A 26,283-nucleotide genomic window follows, 5' to 3' on the forward strand; every position below is an offset into this window, starting at 1 on the left:
GCATTACTGCACCAAATGTACATGTGTTAGGCTGCGTTCACACGGGCGAGATTTCCGCGCGGGTGCAATGCGGTAGGTGAACGCATTGCACCCGCACTGAATCTGGACCCATTCATTTCAATGGGGCTGTGCACATGAGCGGTGATTTTCACGCATCACTTGTGCGTTGCGTGAAAATCGCAGCATGCTCTATATTCTGCGTTTTTCACGCAACACAGGCCCCATAGAAGTGAATGGGGTTGCGTGAAAATTGCAAGCATCCGCAAGCAAGTGCGGATGCGGTGCGATTTCCACGCACGGTTGCTAGGAGATGATCGGGATGGGGACCCGATCTGTATTATTTTCCCTTATAACATGGTTATAAGGGAAAATAATAGCATTCTGAATACAGAATGCAAAGTTAAATAGCGCTGGAGGGGTTAAAAAAAAAAAATATAATAATTTAACTCACCTTAGTCCACTTGATCGCACAGACCGGCATCTCCTTCTGTCTCCTTTGCTGAACAGGACCTGTGGTGAGCATTCATTACATGAACAGGACCTTTGGTGACGTCACTCTGGTCATCACATGATCCATCACATGATCTTTTACCATGGTGATGGATCATGTGATGACCAGAGTGACGTCACCAAAGGTCCTGTTCATGTAATGAATGCTCACCACAGGTCCTGTTCAGCAAAGGAGACAGAAGGAGATGCCGGTCTGTGCGATCAAGTGGACTAAGGTGAGTTAAATTATTATTATTATTTTTTTAACCCCTCCAGCCCTATTGTACTATGCATTCTGTATTCAGAATGCTATTATTTTCCCTTATAACCATGTTATAAGGGAAAATAATACAATCTACAGAACAACGATCCCAAACCCGAACTTCTGTGAAGAAGTTCGGGTTTGGGTACCAAACATGCGAGATTCTTCTCAAGCAAGTGCAAAACGCATTACAATGTTTTGCACTCGCGCGGAAAAATCGCGGGTGTTCCCGCAACGCACCCGCACATTTTCCCGCAACGCCCGTGTGAACCCAGCCTTAGGCTGGGATCATATGACGTTTTTGCCATCCGTTTAAGAGATACAAAAAACATGTACGTTAACGGATGCCACAGACAAATGCCATACAGAATTCCATTGTAAAAGAAACCGTATACGTTAACGTATATATTTTTTGTTGCAGATTTGATGCGATTTTGCCGCAGATCTTACCCTACCATTGAAAAGGGTCAAATATGCACCAAAAATTGCACAAACAATTGACATGCTGCAGCTTTTAATGTCTGCATGGCAGGTCCATTTCTGAACAGAAAAAAAAGCAAAGTGTACATGAGATTTGTCTAATCTCATACACTTCGCTGACATGTTGCGTTTTTTCCACATGTAAAGCGCAACATGTGCAAGTAGCCTAAAGAGGTTGTACGCTTTGAAAAATTTCTTTGTTATTAGAGACCCCCCTAACTATAAGCTGATGACATAGTGCCCTGCTGCTGGACCCCCAGCATTTAATTGTAATCCGAGGGGTACCCTGTATTGTCACCGCACGATAAGCGATTCCTGGGCCACACCTCTTCTATGACTACCTGATGCACACTGCTCATGTGAGCAGCAGGAAGAGTCCTGGACTACCAAATACACAGTATGTATCAGTCTCAAGGCAGAAGAGGGGCCAAGGAACTGGTGGATCTGCAGCTTAAAAAACTAAAAAGGAGGGCATCATGTAAGTGTTCTGTTAGTTCCCTAGTTAAAGGAAACGGGCGATTGGGCAGGAACTCCGCTGTTTCCGTAACTCCCATTGTAGCTCCATTCACTACAATGGAAGTTACGAAAAATTACGTGCCTGCTCGCTCAGCTGTTCCTGCAGGCCTGGCCACCGGCGAAATATGACAAACCCTTTAATGTGATTTATTTTTTCTTGAATTGGAGGGTCACTCCAAATTCCCTAATAATTTATTATGTGCTTTCTAAACCACTATACAATGTAAGGCGCTGTGCTTGGTGAGCAGGAAGAAAGCAGCGGCGCTCACAGAAGCACCGCTGTCTTCTCAAACAGCTGATCAGCGGGGGTCCCAGGTGTCAGACCCCCACTGATCAGATACTGACGACTTATTCAGAGGATAGGTCATCAGTTACAAGATCTTGGAAAACCTTTTTAAGTATAATTTCAGGGAGGTATATTTTTCAGCCAAGCTTACAATCCACACTAATACACATTCACATTTCTCAATTTCAGAAACATTCTGGGCTACTTACTTTATCAAATAGACGTCATATTTCCCAGCAGATCGTCCAGACTTTCTTTGTTTTAGTTTTCTAGTCCAGCCTTCAGGAAGAGTGGGGTCTTCGTACATAGGGCCCCTATCTCTAATAACAGAGCGCCTTTGCTTTGGGGAGGCAGAGGCTTCAGGCACCGCAGGTGCAGCCTTTGTGCTCTCTGGTACCTCTGCTTTTCCCATTTCACCAGGCTCCTCTGCCGGCTGCGCTGATGGGTGGGCTTCTTCAGCTTTGTCTTCATCAATCTTTTTTTCCTTTTTAACTTTCCTGAGTTTTGGTGGTTTCCCCTGATCTAAATCTTCCGTCTTTTCCTCCCTTAAAAATAAAATAAAGATTGTAAGTGCTGTGTCCTATTTCAGTCACAGTAATTACATTACAAATTCAAAGGGAAAGATTTTTTTATTTATTTATTGAGCTTTGTATTAGGCTAGGGCTACACGACGACATGTGTCGAGAGACATTTTTTGGTGCGACAATTTTTATAATGATAGTCTATGATGTCGCACTACAACATCCTGCGACTGCGACATGACAGTAGCAAAAAATCCAAGGTGGATTTTTCTGCGACTGTAGCAGTATGTCACATGTCACAGTGCGACACCATAGACTATCATAAAAAAAAAGTCGCGTGACACGTTGCAATGTGTGCCCTATGTGTGGCGGTCGTCGTGTAGCCCTAGCCTTATCCACTTGTGTTGCGTTACAGGGAAATAATCTGGTCACTTTGTGAAAAGTGACAACTCCTTTTCTCATGGTGAAAAATGCACACACCCCTTCCCCCACTCCTAATGCAAGTTTAAAGAAACCGTGAAATAACCAGCAGGTGGGGCCAATAACCCCACAAATATTTACCAATGACAGTGGTGAAGGGGCTAAGCCACCATAAGGCTAGGTTTTCACGACAACATTTGTCGCACGATACATAGGGCACAATTACACTGCAACATTTGTCGCACCAATGTCGCTCGACAATTTTTAAAATGATAGTCTATGGTGTCGCAATTTATCTCGAATGAATCTTTTGCGACTGTCGCGTCGCAGTCGCAGCATGTCGCATTGCAACACCATAGACTAGCATTATAAAAATTGTCGAGAGACATTGGTGCGACAAATGTCACTGTGTAGACCTAGCCTAATGGTACATGGACTATCGCTAATGCTATGCTGCACCTATATATGGAACCAGGGCAAGTAAGGGTAATCTGCATGTGGTAGAAACCTGTACAGGCACTCTAAGGGCTGTTTCACACGAGCGGATGCCGTGCATGACATCCACTGCGTGAATGAGAACCCCGCTGCGGACAGCAGAAACACAGAGGATTAACATGCTTGTTAATGCTCCGTGCGTCTCTGTGACTTTTTTACTACAAAATCACAGTGAGATAAAGTTGTCACCGTGATTTTGTAGTAAAAAGATCACAAAGAGGCACGGAGCATCATCAATCATGTTAATGCTCTGTGTGTCTGCTGTCCAGAGCGGGGCTTGGCTTTCATTCACGCAGAGGATGTCACGCACGGCATCCGCTAGTGTGAAACAGCCAGCGGTACATGCTGCAGCATCTCTAAGTAGACTAATTAGGACCGCACCATTTAACTGGCCTGTAATGTTAGTGGTTGTGAAGCCGCCACATTACCACATGGACTAAACAGTGCGACACGACCTCGCTGTACCCTTAGGATGGGGTTAAACAGGCTGTTTTTGTTGCATTTTTGTGCCGTCAGGAAGAACGCATTGTTACCGCCGTGTTACCAGCTAATGTGTTTTCAACAGATAAAACCATCTGCATGAAATATTGTGGCTGGCTCGCATGCACTCTTACCAAAGACTATAGAACACAATAAAGCTGCAGCACAAATGCCCAGTACAAACCCAGTCTGCAAGTTGGTTAAAGCCTCATGCACGAGATCGCATTTTTGGTCCATGTCCAATCAGCATTTTTTGCGCATCGCACACAGGCCCATTATTTCTATCGCGCCGCCAAAAAAAAACCCAGCAGATGTCAGAACCTGTCCTATTCTTTTCCGTTTGGCGGGGTGACACTGACCACCTTTGTATTTTGCGGATCCGCGTTTGGCAGACTGCAAAACGGATAGGTTCAAGTGCAGGAGGCCTAATGAGCATTGCATTTCAGACATTTGGTTTTGCAGAAAAAATAAAAAATTAAATAAACCAGGGATGGTCTGTTGATAGGTACTTTAAAGGGGATGTCTCACTTCACCAAGTGGCATTTATTATGTAGAGAAAGAGAATACAAGCCACTTACTAATGTATTGTGATTCTCCATATTGCCTCCTTTACTGGCTGGATTCATTTTTCCATCACAATATACACTGCTCGTTTCCATGATTACGACCACTCTGCAATTCATCAGTGGTGGTCGTGCTTGCACACTATAGGAAAAGGCGTTGGCCTCTGGTGGCTGGGACTGTGGGAGCGCACATAGGCCAGTGCTTTTTCCTATATTGTGCAAGCACGACCACCACTGATGAATTGCAGGGTGGTCTGTAATAGGGCTGAAACGCAGTTTTTCTGCATCGAGGATTCGTTTAAATCACATGACCACGGAGCGTGAGTGAAATTAAGCTTCTCACTCACCGCTCCGTGGCCTCCCGTCGGCACCGCGCTGCAGGACCTTGTGTTCACACATCGTCAGCGCGCTGGCTGATGCTGTGTGTGACGTCAGGTCCCCAGTGCATGCTGGGATGAAGACGCGTCTCCTGCGGACTCCGTTAGTCGGCACACTCTGCACTGAAAGGTAAGTATAAAGTTAGCAGAGGCGCGGGGGTGGGGGGGGGTTCGGGCTGGTAAATTGGTGGCACCTGTGATTTGGCATGGGCTGGGGAAAACGGGGGCACCTGTGATTTGGCATGTATAAAGTTATTGGCGTTAGAGGGGTTAATGGGAGCACCTATGATTTGCCATGTATAAAAGTATTGGGGGGGAGGGGAAGAGGGGTTAATGGGGGCACCTGTGATTAGGCACTCGGAAGGTTGATCTGGGGGAGTGGGGGACATGGTGGATGGCATGGTGGCACTGGGAAAGGGGGACATCATGGCAATCTGGATGGAGGGGCTGATGGCAATGCCATCATGGGGGCACTAGGGGACATGGCATGGAGGGGCTGCTGATCTGATGGCACTGGGGGACATGGTGGATGGCATAGGAGGCACTGGGGAAGGGGGACATCATGGCAATCTGGATGGCATGGAGGGGCTGATGGCAGTGCCATCATGGGGGCACTGGGGGACATGGCATGTAGGGGCTGTTGATCTGATGACACTGGGGGAGTGGGGGACATGGTGGATGGCATGGAGGCACTAGGGAAGGGGGATATCATGGCAATCTGGATGGAGGGGCTGATGGCAGTGCCATCATGGGGGCACTGGGGAACATGGCATGGAGGGGATGCTGAACTGATGGCACTGGGAAAGGGGGACATTTTTATAAAGCAATACATTATTTTAAGAATGTTTTCTTATTAGATTACTCGATTAATCGTAAAAAATAATCGATAGAATACTCGATTACTTAAATAATCGTTTACTGCAGCCCTAGTCTGTAACCATGGAAACTAGCAGTGTATAATGTGATGGAAAAATGAATCCAGCCAGCAAAGGGAGCAATATGGACAATCACAATACATTAGTAAGTGCCTTGTATTAGCTTTCTCTACATGATAAATGCCACTTACTAAAGAGAGACGACCCCTTTAAGGGAACCGCTCCCACAGAACATTCAGCCTGATCTATGGGCAGCGCATTATACAGCAAACTGATATATAGTATTGTAAAAATAAAAAATCTGTATACCTTGATAAACTTTTTAATTTTAATTACTGCTTATCCTGGGTTTTGCAGTCCAGTGTGCGGTCATACTCACAGATGGACAGCCATTGCTGTGTACACAAGAAAGGCTCAGAACCTCTTGCTCAAACAGAAAATAAGTCAGCCAACCTATTTAATAGGGGTTGACCCATGCACATCTATCACCTACCCCCACCGATCTACATATCAGGGCTCCCCGAGTGCCCTTCTGTGGGACTAATGGAGATAACTGAGCGCTGCAATTATAGAAGTGAATGAAGCAGTGATCGCCCATGTCCCCCCCCCTGCTCCGTTCACATATGCAACTTGGGGACCCCAGTTCTTGTGATCTGGGACCCGAAATCCGGCAGACAGGTGATAAATGTAGTTCCAGGACCAGCCCCTTTAAATGGTTTCTATGAAGCGCGGTGATGACGGCTGTTGAATTTACTTAGTAGTAATCATCTGCTTTACAGATATTGGCAGAGGCGCAAACTGTTACCGGCAGAATCTCTAAGTAGCTGACATGACAGCTTTATATTCGGGAGGATTTTCAGAAAGCTGAACTACTGGGCGAGAATGCAAAAAATACAAAGCCACAAAAGGCCGGTATTTGAGGCCTAACAAAAGGCCGCCGACTTTAAGGGAGTCGTTTAAGGCCCTCAAAAAGTCTGGAATTTGCTTTCTCCAGAAAAGGCCTGGTTTCCGAGTCAGGATTTAGCACTTTCCAGCGGCGGACGGCGGCCTGGGATCTTTATCCGATACAATGAACAGTTCCTGTATTTCCCATTAACATTCTGCATATTCTGCCTGCACTTCCAATGAAAAGAAGCCCGCAGCGTGGCCTGATCGCTTCAATGCGACAATATTTCACGAGGGTGAAGCAGGACAACGCGGGGGTAATGTCCGATGCGGGTAATAAGGCTCCCCACGTTTTAAAAGCGGAGCACAGACAGGACGTAATTAGCGATTCTTCGCACTCACAATTTAAAAATCCCTCACGATTGTAAAATCACCCTTTTAACTACGAATAAAAAAAAACAAAAAACGTCTTTTATAGTTGGTGCTTTCTTCACAGAATTCTCAGGTGAAAAACCAACAGGATGTGCGATTCAGCTTGCTGCAATTTCTACATCAAGGGCTTAGAGAGATTTGCTTTGTAGTCGCTGTGCTAGATGACTTCGCACACCATTACACCGCAGTTTAGAGGGAGACTCTCGCTGCAGCTGCCATTTGCAGCATAAGTGCTGCGGCCGCTCATTATTCTTGTACAGCAATTGTCGAGGTAAACCACGTTGGCGCGGCATTCGCACACAGGCTTACTGCTAGTGCTGGATCGGTAGCCAGCTGAAGCTTTGACAAGATGTTCGCCATTTACCATCATTTTCAAGTTTACAGGTTTAACATAAGTTAAATAGGAGAGCATTATGTGGGCCATACACATTAAAGAGAACCGGTCATCAACTTTACACTGACCGTACTTAGGGCAGCATAAAATAGTGACAGAAATGCTGATTTCAGCGATGTGTCGTTTATGAGCTAAAAGTCAGTGGTTGCTAAGAACCAACATCATAATCATTGCATCCCAGGCCTTGACAAGAGTCCAATCTACCTGAGAAGAGTCCTGGTTATTCCTAATCTCCTGCTCTCTCGCTGTCCATCTGCTGATGGTTGGCAGTTCTCTCCTAGAGAGAAAGGGAGAAAACTGGGTAGAAGCCGGTCAGTCATCAGCAGGAGAGCAGGAATAACCAGGACTCTTCTCAGGTAGATTTGACTCTTTTCAAGGCCTGGGCTGTTGGTTCTCAGCAATCACTTTTAGCTCATGATTGACACACCGCTGAGATCAGCATTTCGGTCACTAGTTTATACTGCCCTCCGTACGGTCAGCACAAAGTTGATGACAGGTTCCCCTTTAAGGGCTCATGCACACGACCGTATGCATTTTGCGGTCCTCCAAAAAATACGGATGACGTCCGTGTGCATTCCGTATTTTGCGGAATTGAACAGCTGGCCCTTCATAGAACAGTACTATCCTTGTCTGTAAGGGCTCGTTCACAAGCAAAACACGGATGGCACCCGTGTGCCTTCTGCAATTTGCGGAACGGAACAGGAGGCCAATTATAGAAATGCCTATTCTTGTCCGCAAAATAGACAAGAATAGGACAGGACTGAAAGTTTTTGCGGGGCCACAGAACAGAGCTGTCCGCATCTTTTGCGGACCCATTGAAATGAATGGTCCCTTATACGGAACGCAGAAAACAGCCCGTATACGGAACGCAAAATACGTTCGTGTGAACGAGCCCTAATGCGGACAATAATAGGACATGTTAAATTTTTTGGCGGAACAGAAATACGGAAATGGAACGTACACAGAGTAACTTCCGTTTTTTTTTTTTTTGCGGACCCATTGAAGTGAATGGTTCCGCATACAGTGTGCAAAAAAAAAAACGGACGTTCATGTGCATGAGCCCTAAATGTGAGCCAAAACTGCTGGACAGCCATTGCGTATTTTTGCCCGGCCGAAACCCAGCAATAACCCCTTCCTGCCCAGCGCTGGACATATACAGTGCTGGGCGGGTCTTTAAAGATGACACCCACTGGCAAGCGCAGCGGGTGCCATAGCCACGGGGTGCCTGCTGTTTTCAACAGCAGACACCTGGGGCTTATGTATGCGTAACATCTATCGCACACATTTAACTCCTCAGATGCTGGATCAAATGTGCGCGCTCCCAGGCTTGCAACAGCTCCCCATAGCGGGAATCAGGGGAGCCGGATAGTGACTGATCTGAGGCTGCTGGGAACTAGGGCTCCAAAGGAACATATGGGGTAATTTAGCAAACTGGTGTAAAGTAGGAATGGCTTAGTTACCCATAGCAACCAGAGTCCACCTTTCACCTTTTCCATAATAGCTGTCTAAAATGAAAGGTGGAATCTGATTGGTTGCTCTGGGCAACTAAGTCAGTTCTACTTTACACCAGTTTGATAAATGACTCCAATAGCGTAATTCTCAGTGTATTTCGCTAATGCATTGTGGTCTATGAGAGAGGCAATCTAATGATTGCTTGTTCAAGTTCGCTTTGCGAACTTTTAAAAAGTATAAAGAAAAATAATGAATGTTTTTAAAAAAATATATATATATAAAAAAAAGAAAATTCAAATCGCCCCCCCCCTTTCCCCACAATCAAAATAAACAAAAATAATAATAATACACATCATGGGAATCACCACATGCGAAAAAGCCCAATTTGCTGATTCAAAGTTTTTTAGGTTTCTTCGACTCCTCCACAAAATTGAATAAAAAAAGTGATCAAAAAGTCATACACAATATCAATGAAAAAGTACAAATCGTCCTGTTAAAAATGAGCCCTCTCAGAGCTCTGTACCTATAACTACAAAAAAGGGACAGAATATGGCGACGAAAAGAAAAGAAAACATTTTTTTCAAGTTTCTGTATAAAATGCAAAAAAAAAAATATACAAGTGTGGTATCCCCGTAACTGAACTAACCTGGAAAGTGAAGGTAACAGGTCAGTTTTACCGCATAGGGAACGCTATAAAAATTAAACCCATAAAACACTGGCAGAATTGAGTTTTTTTGCCAGCTTCCCACAACATTGTATGCAATATAAAATGGTGCCATAAAAAAGGTACAAGTTGTCCAACAAAAAAATAGGCCCTCAAATTGCTGTTAGGGGAAAAAACAAAAAATATGGCCCCAGAAAGGCAGGGCGTGAAAAAACAAAAATGCAAAAACGAAAAACCCTCTGGGGGTGAAGGGGTTAATGCTGGAAAACCGTCCAGATCAACACAGGAGTGGGGATCCAGCGGTAAAGGGTCATACAGAGAGATCCAGTCAGGGCTGCAACGATTAATCGATGTAATCGATAACTGGATTCGTTGTCGACGAATCCATTTATCGAATAATCGCCGATTCGCTGCTATGCAGGCGGGCGCTGGGCGGGCGGTTTACTTTAAGTCACTGCATCTTTATTTTACCTTACAATCGTGACGCTCCAGTAACAACTCTGCAGGCAGAGCGGAGGGCGGCGTAACGTCACTTACTCACGTGACGCGCCTGCTCCGCCTCCTTCATTCATTAAGTGGGCAGAGCAGGTGCGTCACGTGAGTAAGTGACGTTACGCCGCCCTCCGCTCTGCCTGCAGAGTTGTTACTGGAGCGTCACGATTGTAAGGTAAAATAAAGATGCAGTGAGTGATTAGTCTGCTGTGAGCAGCAGGGCCGGGGCTGTTATGGGTAGGGGGATCGGTCTATGGCACTTCTATGGGGAGGGGGGATCTGTGCACTGTTATGGGGAAAGGGATCTGTGCACTGTTATGGGAAAAGGGATCTGTGCACTGTTATGCCCATAACAGTGCACATATCCCCTTTCCATAACAGTGCACAGATCCCCCTCTCCATAACAGCACCACCCACAGATCCCCCTCTCCATAACAGCGCCACCCACAGATCCCCCTCTCCATAACAGCGCCACCCACAGATCCCCCTCTCCATAACAGCGCCACCCACAGATCCCCCTCTCCATAACAGCGCCACCCACAGATCCCCCTCTCCATAACAGCGCCACCCACAGATCCCCCTCTCCATAACAGCGCCACCCACAGATCCCCCTTCTCCATAACAGCGCCACCCACAGATCCCCCTTCTCCATAACAGCGCCACCCACAGATCCCCCTTCTCCATAACAGCGCCACCCACAGATCCCCCTCTCCATAACAGCGCCACCCACAGATCCCCCTCTCCATAACAGCGCCACCCACAGATCCCCCTCTCCATAACAGCGCCACCCACAGATCCCCCTTCTCCATAACAGCGCCACCCACAGATCCCCCTCTCCATAACAGCGCCACCCACAGATCCCCCTCTCCATAACAGCGCCACCCACAGATCCCCCTCTCCATAACAGCGCCACCCACAGATCCCCCTCTCCATAACAGCGCCACCCACAGATCCCCCTCTCCATAACAGCGCCACCCACAGATCCCCCTCTCCATAACAGCGCCACCCACAGATCCCCCTCTCCATAACAGCGCCACCCACAGATCCCCCTCTCCATAACAGCGCCACCCACAGATCCCCCTCTCCATAACAGTGCCATCCACAATTTGTTTTAATATGGCCTTTGAACATAATTTTTCAAGTAAAATCATATAAACCGCTTTGTTTTGTAATTTTGTCGTTTTTCCCGATTAATCGTAGAAATTAATCGGCAACTAATCGATTATTCAAATAATCGTTAGCTGCAGCCCTACCCACGATCTTCAGCCGGATCAGACTACTGGATTCCAAATTCTACTGTGATGTAACACACATGAATAGGGATGAGCGAATCGACTTCGGGTGAAACATCGCATAAAACTTTGTTCTAATACTGTACGAAACAAAAGCAGAGAAAAATGTCAACAAAAACCTATGGGCCCGATTTATCATTACACTAGGCCACATTTGTGGTGTGAAAGTAGCAAACTGCACATTTGTAACTTTTTGAACGGCAATTGCGCAAGTAATGTTTCTCCACCAGCCTGGCCACTTTTCCAAAAAAGGGGTATGACAAGGCCCTGCCACACGGACTGCTGGACCCTGCGCCTAATTTAAGGTGTACACCTGTTCATAAAACATCTGGCAGCGCCCCTGTTTATAAATCTCCCCCATGTGTGAGAGCAGCCTTAGGGCTCATGCACACAAATGTATTTTTTGTCCACATCCGATTTTTTGCAGGTGGGATGCAGACGCATTCACCTCAATGGGCAGCAAAAGATGCTGTCCGCCTCTATATGTCCGATCCATGGCATCCGCAGAAATGGACAAGGATAGCTGGACTGTTCTGTATGTGGGGCTGGAGATATATATTTGTAAGGGCTCTTTCACACGAGTGGATGCCGTGCGTGAAAGACAGCCAAGCCCTGTTCCGGACAGCAGAGACACGGAGCAGTAACATGATTGATAATGCTCCGTGCCTCTCTGCGATCTTTTTACTACAAAATCACAGTGAGATAAAATTGTCACTTTGATTTTGTAGTAAAAAGATCACAGAGAGGCACGGAGCATTATCAGTCATGTTAAAGGGAACTTGTAACCAGGATTTGATGTAAAGAGCTGAGGACATGGGTTGCTGGATGGCCGCTAGCACATCCGCAATATCCAGTCCCCATAGCTCTTTGTGCTTTTATTGTGTAAAAAAAACGATTTGATCCATATGCAAATTACGCTGAGATGATTCCTGTACGTTAGATGAGTCCAGCGTGAAGGAGCCCAGCACCGCCCCGCATCCATTGCTCACATGGACAGAAAATACTGCCATGTGAATTAGGCTACATTCACACGACCGTGGTGTTTTGCGGATCCGCAAAACACGGATACCAGCCCACGTACGGTCCGCAATATGCCATCTTTTGCGGCCCCGTTGAAATTAATGGGTCCACACCCAGATGCAGACTCATTCATGCGGTCGTGTGAATATAGCCTTAGGCCTAAGTAGTCAAGTAAGGGCTTATGAACACGACCGTATTTTCTTTCAGTGTGCGCTCCGGTTTTTTTGCAGCCTGTATGAGGAACCACTCACTTCAATGGGTCCGCAAAAAAATACGGAAATGACTGAGTGCATTCAGTTTCCGTATGTCCGCAAGTCCGTTCCGCCAAAATAAAGCACATGCCCTATTTTTGTCCGTTATGCGGACAAGGACAGGCCTTGTTACAATGGATCTGCAAAAAAATAAAAAACGGATGTCACCTGTTGTTGTTTTTTTTGTCAGTTTGTGTTTTGCGGACCGTTTGTGTGCATGAGCCCTAAGTGAGATGACATCTTGGATGTGTCAGGAAGAGACTGCAGTAGCTAGGGACCTCTAAAGACGTTGCAAAAATGTTGGGACTAGCATAAATTAATGCGCTTGCTGCCAAAACAGTTTCACTCAAATGAGTGGAACAGATTTCTACTAGCAGAAATTTCTGCAATAAATCTGCCACGTATGAATACACCCTAATTTTTACTAGATGAATAATGCTGTAGACAGACGCCGCAGGTTAATTCAGTTACTAGAATTATGCAAAAGCACCTAATAATAATTATGAGAATAAAGGGCTAATAAAACAAGTCATCTAGGGTAGTAAATGTATTAAGGCCTATTCATTCTGCTTTTACAGTGTAGGTATACACCAAAGTGTATCCCTGATGTACACTACTGTATGGCCACACATTGGCATACGTCTCCCATAGGCTGTGAAGAAAAACCATATAACATGCTATACACGTTTTTGGGGGCTAACGGGACGGAACAATATAAAAAGGAAACATGCAAACAAAAAACAACTGAGGCTTTGTATGCAGCTACTGCAGAAACCAGCACTACCACAAACCACACAAAACCGGAGGCAACTAGTAAAATGCAAACACCAGTTGCTAGACTATCTATCAGCCCTGGCAGAAAAAGGTGGCAAAGGTTTGCAGATCACATAAAAAATAAAATAAAAATAAAGATATATGTGCATATACCATACATATGTTTGTTTTTTTAGGTCATTCTATTATGGTTTGTAGGCCTCACGCAAAAGACAGATATCAGTCAAGTGCATGGCGCATTTCAAATCTCTGCAGAAATGTCCTATCCTTGTCCGCAAAACGGACAAGAATAGGAGGTTTCATCTTTCTTGCAGGGCCGAGGAATGGACATACGGATGTAGACAGCATATGGTCTGCTGTCTACATCTTTTGCAACCCTATTGAAATGAATGTCTATGACTAAACTGGCAGCAGTCTGCAGCAAAGGTCCATCTGAGCGTTACAAGTCGGGGTGTGTTCCTTTACAAGCAAAAACAAACACAATGCAAAAGCACTCTGCAAGCACAAATAATCAAGTAAAAACAATAGTGCCACACTCATGCTAGAAAATGTACTAATGCTACGTTATAAATGAGATTCTTCGCAAACACATTTTGCACAAAATCATTTGTGCCTGTCGCCAACGACAAGGCAATCTCTTTAGGACTAAATACTACCTCCTCTGGTGCCATACTGGCCTCCATTAGAGGTATAATACAGTGTGGGCTCAGCATGCATGTGGAGGATAGTATGGCACCAAAGGAGGTACTATTTAGTGTAGGTTCCTGTCCTAAAGAGATCGCCTTGTCGGTGGCGGACAGGCACAAATAATTTTGTACAAAATGTATTTGCCAAGAATCTCACATTTGTGATGTACCATTATATGGCATTATTGTATTTACTTTGTTATTTGTGTTTGCGGAGTACGGTTGCATTGTGTTTGTTTTTGCTTTTGCGCTTTTAGCCAAGGCAACGTGCACCTGCGCATTAGGATGTGCTGACTAACCCCCATTTCTTTTTGTTCCTTCACGGTCTGACACTATCAGTGTTGCTAGTGTCATACTATACAAAGGCATATGTCAACTATTGGTGAAAAAGTATACTAAACAATGTGTTTTATTTTTTTTTGTCCATTGTATGGGAAACTGCAGTCTGCTACACAGTAAAAGAAGACACTTGTGCTCCATCAGTTGAATAAAGGGGCCTACGACTATGTTCAGTATACGCACAGGACATGTGGACACCGCTTTAGGCCTCATGCACACGGCCATATTTTACAGCCGTCCATTTTAGCACACTCACAGATTCATTTCTATGGGGTAATGCACACATCTGTAGTTTTTGCAGATCCGTGTGGCCTATTCTTGTCTGTATTGCGAGAATAGTCATGTCTAATGGTGGGAGGGAGAGAAATGTGGCGTGTGTACTGAAGGTATCCGTATGGTGCGGATCCGTTGTTTGCGGACTGAAATATGGTCATGGCTGTGTGCATAAGGCTGGGTTTACACCAGCGATAGCTATTTCCATTTTTCTGCTCCACTAGAGGAAAAAATACTTTTCCATATAGCTTAACGGTGCTTGGCAGACCCCACTGACCATAATGGAGTCCATTCAAGACTTTTTGGTCCGCAATTCGACGGAGGCCCTGAATGCAGCCTGCAAAGCAGACGCGAATGTAGCCTTAGTCTACAGGAAGCTAAAGGTCAAGAAGAATCTCTCCTGGCAGGCGTTGGGCGCTGATGAGTAGTGGGACAGGAGATGGGGGTCTTCCTACAAAACCAACAGCAAGGAGCAATTTTTCATGTCCTTTCATCTTAGATTTCACCCTCGGATACTTTGCTGGCTACCGAGCAGCCCCATTCAGTGCGGCAGCTATTCAAATGCCTCTCAGATTTGTGCCTATTCACTGCGGCAGGTCAGCAGGTGTACAATACCCTCTTCTCTGTTTGTAAGGTAAAAGGTTAATGCTTTAGGGAGCGTCCCTCTGTCTTTTGCTATCTGCAGGGCTACATGAAGGTAATTGCTTATTTCATTCAACACAGTCAGGGGTACAGAACATTTTTTTTGTGAAATTAATGATAAGAATGGAATACAGGAAGAAAAATAGAAAAATTAGAGGTTATGGCACTGCCTCTGAAGGCCCGCAGCACTCCAGATGTTTGGTAGCTTTCAGAAGGAACAAAGAATTACAATTCTTGATATAAATTAATTTTAGTAATGCGAAAGCCCATTAGCAAGATCTACAAGCATGACTACATAAGATTGCATAACAGAAATCCAAACAGCGCAGGGAAAGCCATGGACGATCAATACCTATCCAGAGCCCATCTAAATGGCGTTCAGATAAGAGTTCATCATCAGCAAAAATAATAATCCTAAATGCAGGTAAAAGTAAAGACATGACTGCTGCTTCTTCTCGAAATGAGTGCAAAGCAATATACAAAAATGGCAAGTGTAAACAACCTTAGAGGTAAAATAAAAAAATATTATATATATATATATATATATATATATATATATAGATATATATATATATAGATATATATACACACACACATATATAGCAAAAGATGTAATTTCTATAAAGCGGACATGAACCTTCACTTTCATCTCTATATAGACAGCTCGCTCTGAAAGCAGCACATATAGACACACTTGTGCCAGGATACTCAAAAGCACATCATACGAATGGGAATCATTTTAAAGCATACCCAAGTTTTTTGTATAATGGCTGTGCTTCTTTGTACAGTTATGTTTGGGCTTCTCTAAAGTCTCTTTCAGCCATATTATTCCCTCTATCATGCACTGCAAGATGCATTTCTCTCACAAGCAAGGGGTATCTCCCTTCTGCCAGCACTGTATGCAGTACCCTCACTTCTCTAACATTCCACTGTTTGTTTTCTTCTAAGGAGCTCAAAAGCAGGAGGCTCTTGTTGATTTCTTACGACTGCCGCGGCGATCCCATTCATTTCTATGGGATCACCGCTTCTCAGCGATCCTGTGTCGCCGTGTAGCCCTTGCCTTAGACTTCGTCCACATGTCTGTTTTTCACGGACATGTGCTGTCCACATTTTCCACGGACAGCACACATACCCATTTATTTAAATGTGTCTGTTCACACATCAGTATTTTTTTACTGATTGTGGGTCAGTAAAACAAAAATCACGGCGACATGCACTACTTTGGTCTGTGATGTGGATAAAACACGCCCATTCAAGTCTATGGGTCTGTGAAAATCACAGACACAGCAGAGATAGCATCCTTGGTGCGTCCGTTTTTCACGGAAGAGAGCTAGGAAATGCTCTTCAAATAAATTTTCGGCTAAGCAAGGTCCATAGATTAGATTACACACAGAGGGTAAAAACAGACACACAGACCATCCATGGATTCTTCATGGATTAAATAAGGACGCTTTTTTTAGGCATGTCATACTGACTCGGAAATGTGAACGAGGCCTTAGGCCTTTTTTACACGAGCGTGACGGATTAGGTCCGGATGTGTTCAGGTAACGTTCAGTGAAACTCGCACCATTTTGCAAGCAAGTTCAGTCAGTTTTGTCTGCGATTGCGTTCAGTTGTTTCCACGCGGGTGCAATGTGTTTTGATGCGTTTTTCACGCACGTGATAAAAAACTAAAGGTTGACAAACATCTCTTAGCAACTATCAGTGAAAAATGCATCTCACCCGCACTTGCTTCTGGATGCAATGCGTTTTCACTGAAGCCCCATTCACTTCTATGGGGCCAGGGCTGCGTGAAAAACGCAGGATATAGAACATGCTGTGTTTTTCACGCAACGCAGAACGGATGTACACAGACCCATTGAAATGAATGGGTCAGGATTACGTGCGGGTGCTATGCGTTCACGTCACACATTGCACCCGTGCGGTAAAACTCGCTCATGTGAAAGGGGCCTTAGGATGCCTTCACACATTGTTGATTTTGTTGCAGAATTTTCAATTTCCCACTAATAAAAACCAGTTCCATCCACCTGAATTCTGCAACAAGACCCACAAGATATGAAGGTACCCTAACAAAACAAAGTCCCACCAAAAAAAGGGTGGTAAAAAAAAAAAAAAAAAAGAATGCATGATTTTCATTGCATTTTCTACAATTAAAAAAATGGCAGGAAAATAATCCATAGTATGGTAGCAACAGTATAGAGGTAAACTTAATTATTGCTAGTTCACGTGGGTTTTTGCTGTTTTTTTCTGCACTTTTTTGTACCAGCATTTTTGCAGTAAAATGCCAGCTCCAGATGTTAACTGGGGTATTTTTCAGGTGTATTTTTTTTACATCTATTCACTAGAGGGGATAAGGCTACTTTCACACCTGCGTTAGGTAATAATGCAAACGCTTAGATCCGTTCAGAACGGATCCGTTTGCATTACCATGAACAAAAAAAATATATATTTTTGTTCATGATAATGCAAACGGATCCGTTTTGACTTTACATTGAAAGTCAATGGGGGACGGATCCGTTTGAAAATTGAGCCATATTGTGTCAACTTCAAACGGATCCGTCCCCATTGACTTACATTGTAAGTCTGGACGGATCCGTTTGCCTCCGGGTTTGGGTTAGGGTTAGGTGTTCTGTAGATTGTATTATTTTCCCTTTTAACCATGTTATAAGGGAAAATAATACATTCTGAATACAGAATGCATAGTACAATAGGGCTGGAGGGGTTAAAAAAAAATAATAATAAGTTAACTCACATTAATCCAATTGATCGCGCAGCCCGGCTTCTCTTCTGTCTTCTTTCTTCAGGACCTAGGTAAAGGACCTGTGGTGACGTCACTGCGCTCATCACATGGTCCATCACATGGTCTTTTACCATTGTGATGGATCATGTGACGGGCCATGTGATGAGCGCAGTGACGTCATCACAGGTCCTTTACCCAGGTCCTGAAGAAAGAAGACAGAAGAGAAGCCGGGCTGCGCGATCAATTAGATTAAGGCGAGTAAAATTTTATTTTTATTTATTTTTAACCCCTCCAGCCCTATTGTACTATGCATTCTGTATTAAGAATGCTATTATTTTCCCTTATAACCATGTTATAAGGGAAAATAATAATGATCGGGTCTCCATCCCGATCGTCTCCTAGCAACCGTGCGTGAAAATCGCACCGCATCCGCACTTGCTTACGGATGCTTGCGATTTTCACGCAGTCCCATTCACTTCTATGGGGCCTGCGTTGCATGAAAAACGCACAAAGAGGAGCATGCTGCGATTTTCACGCAACGCACAAGTGATGCGTGAAAATCACCGCTCGTGTGCACAGCCCCATAGAAATTAATGGGTCCGCATTCAGTGCGGGTGCAATGCGTTCAACTCACGCATTGCACCCGCGCGGAAAACTCGCCCGTGTGAAAGGGGCCTAAAAGAAACTCCACATGAACCACAGCAAAAAAAAAAAATGCAAGTGCCCTAAAAACTTATGTGCACGCTGTTTTTTTTTTTAAAGCAACATTCACTTGAATGGGTCCGCAATCTAATGGAGGGGAGGCATGGAACGGAAGGCCACAAAAGCACTACGGAGCACTTTCGTGGCATTTCAATCCGTGCCTCTGAACTGCAAAAAAAGAGAACATGCTCTAAATTCTTTTGTGGTGCAGATGAATTGCGGACCCATTCAAATTGAATGGGTCACCTCACGCATTGCAACCGCGCGGAATTCTCTCCTGTGTGAAAGGGGCCTAAGGGTGCTGCCATACATTCAGGCCTCTTGATGCAGTTTTTGGAGCCAAAATCAGGTGTGGATCATAGCAGGAGAGAAAGTATTAAAGGGGTTGTCCTACAAAAATATTTGACAGTTTTCAAACCAGCGCCAGGATCTGAATATTCTTGTAATTGCATGTAACTAAAAATATATTATATCTAGTAAGTTACTCAGTGAAATCTATCTGTATGGCGCCACCTGCTGTTTGCTCTTTTTCTAATTTCTCTGTCCTGCTCGCTGAGAAGGAGCTGCAGCAGAAAGGACACGCCCCTAAACTGACAGCTTGAAAAAAAATCTAGCAGAACAATTAGAGCAATGTGGAGATCCGGACCCATTTACTGTGTACATGAGCGGTGATTTTCACGCATCACTTGTGCGTTGCGTGAAAATCGCAACATGTTCTATATTGTGCATTTTTCACGCAACGAAAGGCCCCCTAGAAGTGAAAAGGGCTGCGTGAAAATCGCAAGCATCTGCAAATAAGTGCGGATGCGGTGCGATTTTCATGCATGGTCGCTAGGAGACGATCGGGATGGGGACCCGATCATTATTATTTTCCCTTATAAAATGGGTATAAGGGAAAATAATAGCATTCTTAATACAGAATGCATAGTACAATAGTGATGGAGGTGTTAAAAAATAAAAAACAATAATAAACTCACCTTGATCCACTTGAACACTCAGCCTGGCATGTCGTCTTTCTTTTTTGATGAAAAGGACCTGTGGTGGCGTAACTGTGCTCATCACATGGTCCATCACCATTGTGATGGACCATGTGATAAGCGCAGTGACGTCATCAAAGGTCTTTTAGCCAGGTCCTGAAGAAAGTAGAAAGAAGGAGATCCGCTACGCGATCAAGTGGATGGGGTGAGTTAAATTTGCTTATTATTTTTAATCCCTCAATGGACATTTTACTAAGCAATTCTGTATTAAGAATGCTATTATTTTCCCTTTTAACCATGTTATAAGGGAAAATAATAAAATCTACACAACACCGATCCCAAACTCAAATCCGAACTTCTGTGAAGAAGTCCGGGTTCAGGTCTGGGTACCAAACATGCAGATTTTTCTCACGCATGTGCAAAACGCATTAAAACGCTTTGCACTCATGCATTTTCCCGCAATGCACCTGCATCTTGTCCGGCCCTCACACGCGACGCCCGTGTGAAAGAGGCCTTAGATTTCCAATTTCTTTTGAATCCATTTTGGCTTTAGCTGAAAAAAAAAAAAAAAGAAAAAACAACATGCAGGAAAATGATGATTACTTACCGGTAATTTGATTTTCCAGAGCCCATGACAGCACCACGAGAGGATCCGCCCCCAGAGACAGGAAACCTGCAGAAAATAAAAGGGTGGACACTCTCCTCCCAATTCAGTGTGATATCCAAGCATCGGAGGAAGGCCGCCATATACGTTAGAGACACATTTACTTTTTATTTCTTTTTTTTATTTCTTTTTTGCTGCTACACTCAAGTGAACATAGGAACACCATAGACGCCAAAGGGAGGGAATATAAGGGTGCTGTCATGGACTCTGAAAAATCAAATTACCGGTAAGTAATCATCATTTTTCCCTTCACCCCTGACAGCCAGCACCACGAGAGACTTAACAGAGGAACAATTCAGGGTGGGCGAGTAGAAAAGTACCTTTTCACCAAAGGAAGACCCCCAAAGGAGAATTTAAGTCCAAACGGTAGTGCCTATAAAAGGTTGAAGAAAAAGACCAGGTGGCAGCTTTGCAAATATCCTCAATGGGAACAGAGGATCTTTCTGCCCAAGAGGTAGCCACCGCCCTGGTAGAATGTGCTCTGAGACCCATTGGTGGAGATAAACCTGAAGACAGGTAAGATAAAGAGATAGCTGAAACAATCCACCTGGCAATAGAGCTTCTTGAAGCTGCGCCACCCTTATTCACTCCTTGGAATAGAATAAAGAGTGAAGAAAATTTGCACCATTCTTTTGTACGGGAAATATAGTTAATTAAAGCCCTTCTGACATCCAAGCAGTGAAGGGACTTCTCTTCCTCAAAACAACGATTTTTAAAAAGGGTAGGAAGAGTAATCTCTTGTGATCTGTGAAATTTAGAAGCGACTTTTGGTAGAAAAGCCGGGTCAGGACGAATCACAGGAATAAGAAGTAGTGAATAGTGATCTGGATTATTTAAGACTTAACTTTTACTTTGGATATAATATAAAATAAATGAGATATATCCCTCAAAATAACTAGAAGCTGAATACACAATACAGTTTTCCACTGCCCCACAATCAAATCACAACCTTGTCCTCAAAAATCGTGGTGTGCAGGGGGGGTTAATGGATATAGCCTGGATTTCATTTATTCTGCGGGCAGATGTCAATGCAACCAGGATACATACAGTAGTTTCAGGGTGAGACATTTTATGGAAATGGGATCTATAGGTTCAAATGGGGGACAAGTTAAGGCTTTTAAGACTATGTCCAAATCCCAAGGAGGAGGCCTGACTGATGACACCAAGGAAGACCTGTCAACTGCTTTAAAAAACCTAGATACCCATGGACATGCTGCAATCTTCTGATTGAATAGAGCTGACAAGGCCGAGACATGTACTTTTAAGGTACTACCTGCTAGACCCAGGTCTAACCCTTTTTGAAAGAATTCTAATACCACGTTTATGGGAGCAGAGGGTGGAATATCATTAATCTGGATTTGTGCAAAGGCTAAAAATTTCTGCCATACCCTAGTATAAATGGCAATAGTAACCTTCTTCCTACTCTTAATAAGGGTCGAAATTAGAGCCTCAGAAAAAAATCCTTTTTCTTAGCATGTACCTCTCAAGTTCCAAGCAGTTAAGTGGAGGTTCTTTATATGAGGATGCAATACTGGTCCCTAGCTCAACAGACCCCGGATCTCCGGAAGCACCCATGGGTCCGAGACCGATAGGATCCGGAGCCACGTGAACCAAGATCTTCTCGGCCAAAAGGGGGCAATGAGGATCACTCCTGCCCTCTCTTCCCGGATTTTTTGCAACACACGGGAAAATAAAGGAAAGGGAGGGAAGGCGTAGGCCAGGTTAAAATCCCATTTCTGAATCAAGACATCTATCCCATAAGGGGATCCGGTCTGATCTAGGGAAGTAAAAAAAAAAATATATTGGACTTTCTTGTTCTGGTGAGTCGCGAATAAATCTATGTCTGGTTGCCCCCAGAGGTCCGTTATCTTTTTGAAAACGGATTGGTCGAGAGACCACTCTGTTTGAGAAAAGATCTGACAACTTAGAAAGTCCGCCTGATGCCCTTGATATGGACTGCCGAGATTGAAGTACATACTCTTTCTGCTAGATTTAGGATTCTGTAGGCTTCTTGCATTAGAGTGCTGCACTTTGTGCCTCCCTGTTTGTTCAAGTATGAAACTACAGTCTTGTTGTCCGTTAGAATTCTTAAATCTCTTCCGCTTATCCTGGGAAGGAAAGTTCATTGCTAGACGCATGGCCATCAGCTCTTTCAGGTTGGAGAACCCTTTTTCTTGGACACTTCCCCAAAGGCGCTGAAGGGAGACTTCCTGAATATGAGCTCCCCATCCCCGTGGGCTTGCGTCCGTGGTCAGACAAATTAGTTCTTCCATTTTCCATGGAACGCCCTGGTTTAGATTTTCTCTTTCCAGCCACCATGTCAAGTTCTGGAGGGTCTGGTTTGATATTTTTATCTTTACCTCTAGAGAGTTGCTTTCTTTCCATTGTGACAAGATCTCCCATTGTAGTCCCCTTTAATGGAGCTGTGCCCATCGTACTGCTGGAATACAAGATGTGAGAGACCCCAGGATAGACATCCCCTTTCTTATTGAAATTACAGGGTTTCTGATCAGGCCCCTGATTCTTTCTTGGATGAGACTCACTTTTTCCTCTGGCAAAAAAGATCTCTGGAGGGACGAATCCAGAATTAATCCCAGAAAGGACTGACTCTTTGTGGGACGTGGTCTTGATTTTTCCTGATTTACTATCCATCCTAAACAGTTTAGGATATTCACTACCTCTTCTACCGCTGTTCTGCAAGCATTTTCTGTGTTTCCAACAATTAAAAAATCGTCTAGGTAGGGAATAAAAAGAATATCCCTTTTCTCTTATATGGGCTGCCATTTCTGCGATTATTTTCGTGAATACTCTTAGAGCCATAGATAGGCCGAAAGGGAGGGCCTGAAACTGTAAATGTTCTAACTGACCCCTTACACTGACAGCGACTCTTAGGAACCTCTGATGATCTGCAAAAATTGGGACGTGATAGTACGCATCCTTGAGGTCGAGTACTGCCATGAAGCAATGAGGCGAAAGAAGGTTTATGGCTGATCTGATAGTTTCCATTTTGAATTTTTTTAACTGGAGGAACTCATTTAACTTCTTTAGGTTTATAATAGTTCTTAAAGACCCGTCTGGTTTTTCTACCAGAAATAGGGGGAATAAAACCCTTCACCTTTCTCTTGCTCCATTACCGGGATTAAAACTGATTTTTCTATTAAACTTTTTACTTCTTTTTCCATGGCAGATTTGCCTAGACTTGAAGTTTGAATTTTTGTAATAAAGAATCTTGCTGGCGGGACCAGACGGAATTCTAATTTTAAACCGCTGCGGATTGAGTCTAGAATCCAAGAACTTGATGAAATTTGGGTCCATTATATGAAAAACGTTTTAGTCTGCCCCCCACTGGATATCTGGCGTCATTGTTGGTTTTGTTTATTTTTATCCTCAAAGGACTTGTTGAAGAAGTAGTTTCTACCCTTCCTAAATTTTCCATCTCTGGATTTTTTATCTGAGTCTTGATTCCCTCTTAAGGTACGAAAGGACCAGTTAAATCTTTCCAGAAAAAGAACAATTCTGGAACCCCGGAAACTTCCTCTTTTTATCAGCCGCCTTATCTAATAGATCGTCCAAAGTGGGACCGAACAGGTGTTCTCCTTCGCATGGGACACCACAAAGTTTATTTTTAGACGGGAGATTGCCACTCCAATTTTTTAACCATAGCGCTCTTCGTGCCGAGTTTGATAATGCTGCAGATTTGGCCGCCAATCTGACTGAATCAGCGGAAGCATAAGCTAGGAAGTCCGCTGCTTTCTTAATGGTTGGAACGGAAGCAATAATCTCTTCCCTGGGACATCTATTTTTAAGTTGGTTTTCGAATTCCAAAAGCCAGACTATAAGGGACCTGGCTGTATAGGTAAAGGCTATACTTGGCCTAAAAGAGGAAGTTGATGCCTCCCATGCTCCTTTTAAAAAAGGTCTCAGCCTTTTTATCTAAGGGATCTTTTAATATCCCCATATCGTCGAATGGAAGGGCTGTTTTTCTAGAGATAGCTTCATCTATTTTTGGGGCTTTATCCTATGTAGCGGAGTCTTCCTCTTTGAATGGATATTTACGCTTTACATTTTTTGATATAAACACTCTCCTGTTAGGCTTTTTCCATTCCCCCTTGATTAAGGCTGAAACATTTCTGTGGACTGGAAATGTGTTATGGTGTTTGGATTCCAGGCCCTCAAACATGATGTCCTGAATAGATCGGGGCTCTCTCGTCTCCTCAATGCCCATGGTTGAGCGAATCTCTTTCAGGAGTTTCTCTGTGTCCTCTAAGGGAAAACAGGGTCTTCCACTAATCTCGCCATCCTCAGAGGAGGACTGTGAAGAATTTTCAGATTGTTCAAACAGAGAGGAGAGTATCTCTTCCTCCTCAGGGTCAGAGGATATATACTCCTGTACAGACTCCCGACGCTTTGCTTTAGGGTCTTTCTCCCCCAGTCCCTTCCTAGATGATAGTGTAGAGTTGACTTCGGATCTAACCAGGGTCTGGAGACATTTATAAAAAGGAAGGAGACTCTTCCGCTACTGTTCCATCTATGCAAGATTGACACATCTTCTTTTCCCAATCTGAGGACAACACGGATTTACATATGGCACATTCTTTATTCTTTTTGGAAAATACTTTTTTTAGGTCTTGTCTGAAAATTGATTAACATAAATACATCAGTACAAGGAAGCATAATAAAGAGACCCAGGCACTCACCCCCTCAGAGGTACCGAGACTGGAGGGACTGTCTCCTCAGTAAGTTTGTCCTCCTCCATGCAGTGCGCCGATCACGTGACCGCTTTACCCGGCCTACTCACTGACGGAAGCTCTTACTCCTCCTCCTCCCACCCCCCCTGGGGTTCGGCGTCCGTGCCTCTAGCGCATCAAGTGATGCCACCAGGCACCTCCCGCTCCAGCACACTATCACCCCCTCCGGAGTTTAGCTGTGCTGTGCCGCCTTACTTACTCCCCGGGACCGCAGGTATGAACATAGCACCACCAGAGGGAAGGACCTGAAAGAAAAAACTGCAGGCTTCCCCAGAGACAGGAAACCACACTGAATTGGGAGGAGAGTGTCCACCCTCTTATATTCTGCAGGTTTCCTGTCTCTGGGGGCAGATCCTCTCGTGGTGCTGTCATGGGTGAAGGGAAAAATCTGCCTCAAATAAACGGTGTGTGAATTGACCCTAAGGGCTCATTGCACACGAACATGTGTGGCCTGTGCCCTTTTGCAGGTCCGCAATCCACTAGATATGGAGTGGTACCCACGGAAGCACTAAGCACTAAGGAGTGCACTGCCCGTGCATTGTGGAACGCTATTAACAGTCCGCAGCATGGGCATGGGGCGCACACGTTAAATTTTTCCAGAAGTAAATCCGCATCAGAATTCACAATGAAGTCCAATGTTAGATGCTTATGCTACTTGGATTTTAATGCGGATTGAGACATTAGTTCACTCAATGTAATCAGCCGTCAAATTGAGGAGGGGGGGTGGCGGATTTTATGAGTTGCGAGTGAATGGGATTCGGTAACACATTACACTGAACTTTACTGCGGATTCTGCTACAGAAATTCCAGAACGAATACTTAATGTGTGAACTCATCCTAAGGGGGCAAAACGGCAAGACGATAACCTGAAAACAAGTGAGAGCTTCTGATCACCGCTGAAAAAGAAGCAAAGGAAACTCTATAAGCAGGGCTATTTAACTGCCTGCAATGCTTTTTCAAGCTGAAGCTTGCTGTAGCTGTAAGATAACAAGGGCTTTTGATTTAATTAAAGGGGTTGTCTCATCATGGACAATGGGGGCATATCGCTAGGGTGTGTCCCCATTGTCTTATAGGTGCGGGTCCCACCGCTGG

The 26,283-nt window shown here is 44.4% G+C and overlaps 1 protein-coding gene across 1 annotated transcript in view; it reads right to left on the reverse strand.

The window, feature by feature from the left end:
* Nucleotides 1-26,283, reverse strand: part of MECP2 (methyl-CpG binding protein 2) — a 53,244-nt gene that overhangs the window by 13,814 nt on the left and 13,147 nt on the right. The window contains exon 2 of the mRNA XM_040405908.1: nt 2,243-2,578. Coding sequence (XP_040261842.1) covers nt 2,243-2,578 — 336 coding nt within the window. The remainder of the gene's footprint in view (nt 1-2,242; nt 2,579-26,283) is intronic.

Source organism: Bufo bufo, chromosome 8 (assembly GCF_905171765.1).
Source record: "Bufo bufo chromosome 8, aBufBuf1.1, whole genome shotgun sequence".
NCBI classification, from domain to species: Eukaryota; Metazoa; Chordata; class Amphibia; order Anura; family Bufonidae; genus Bufo; species Bufo bufo.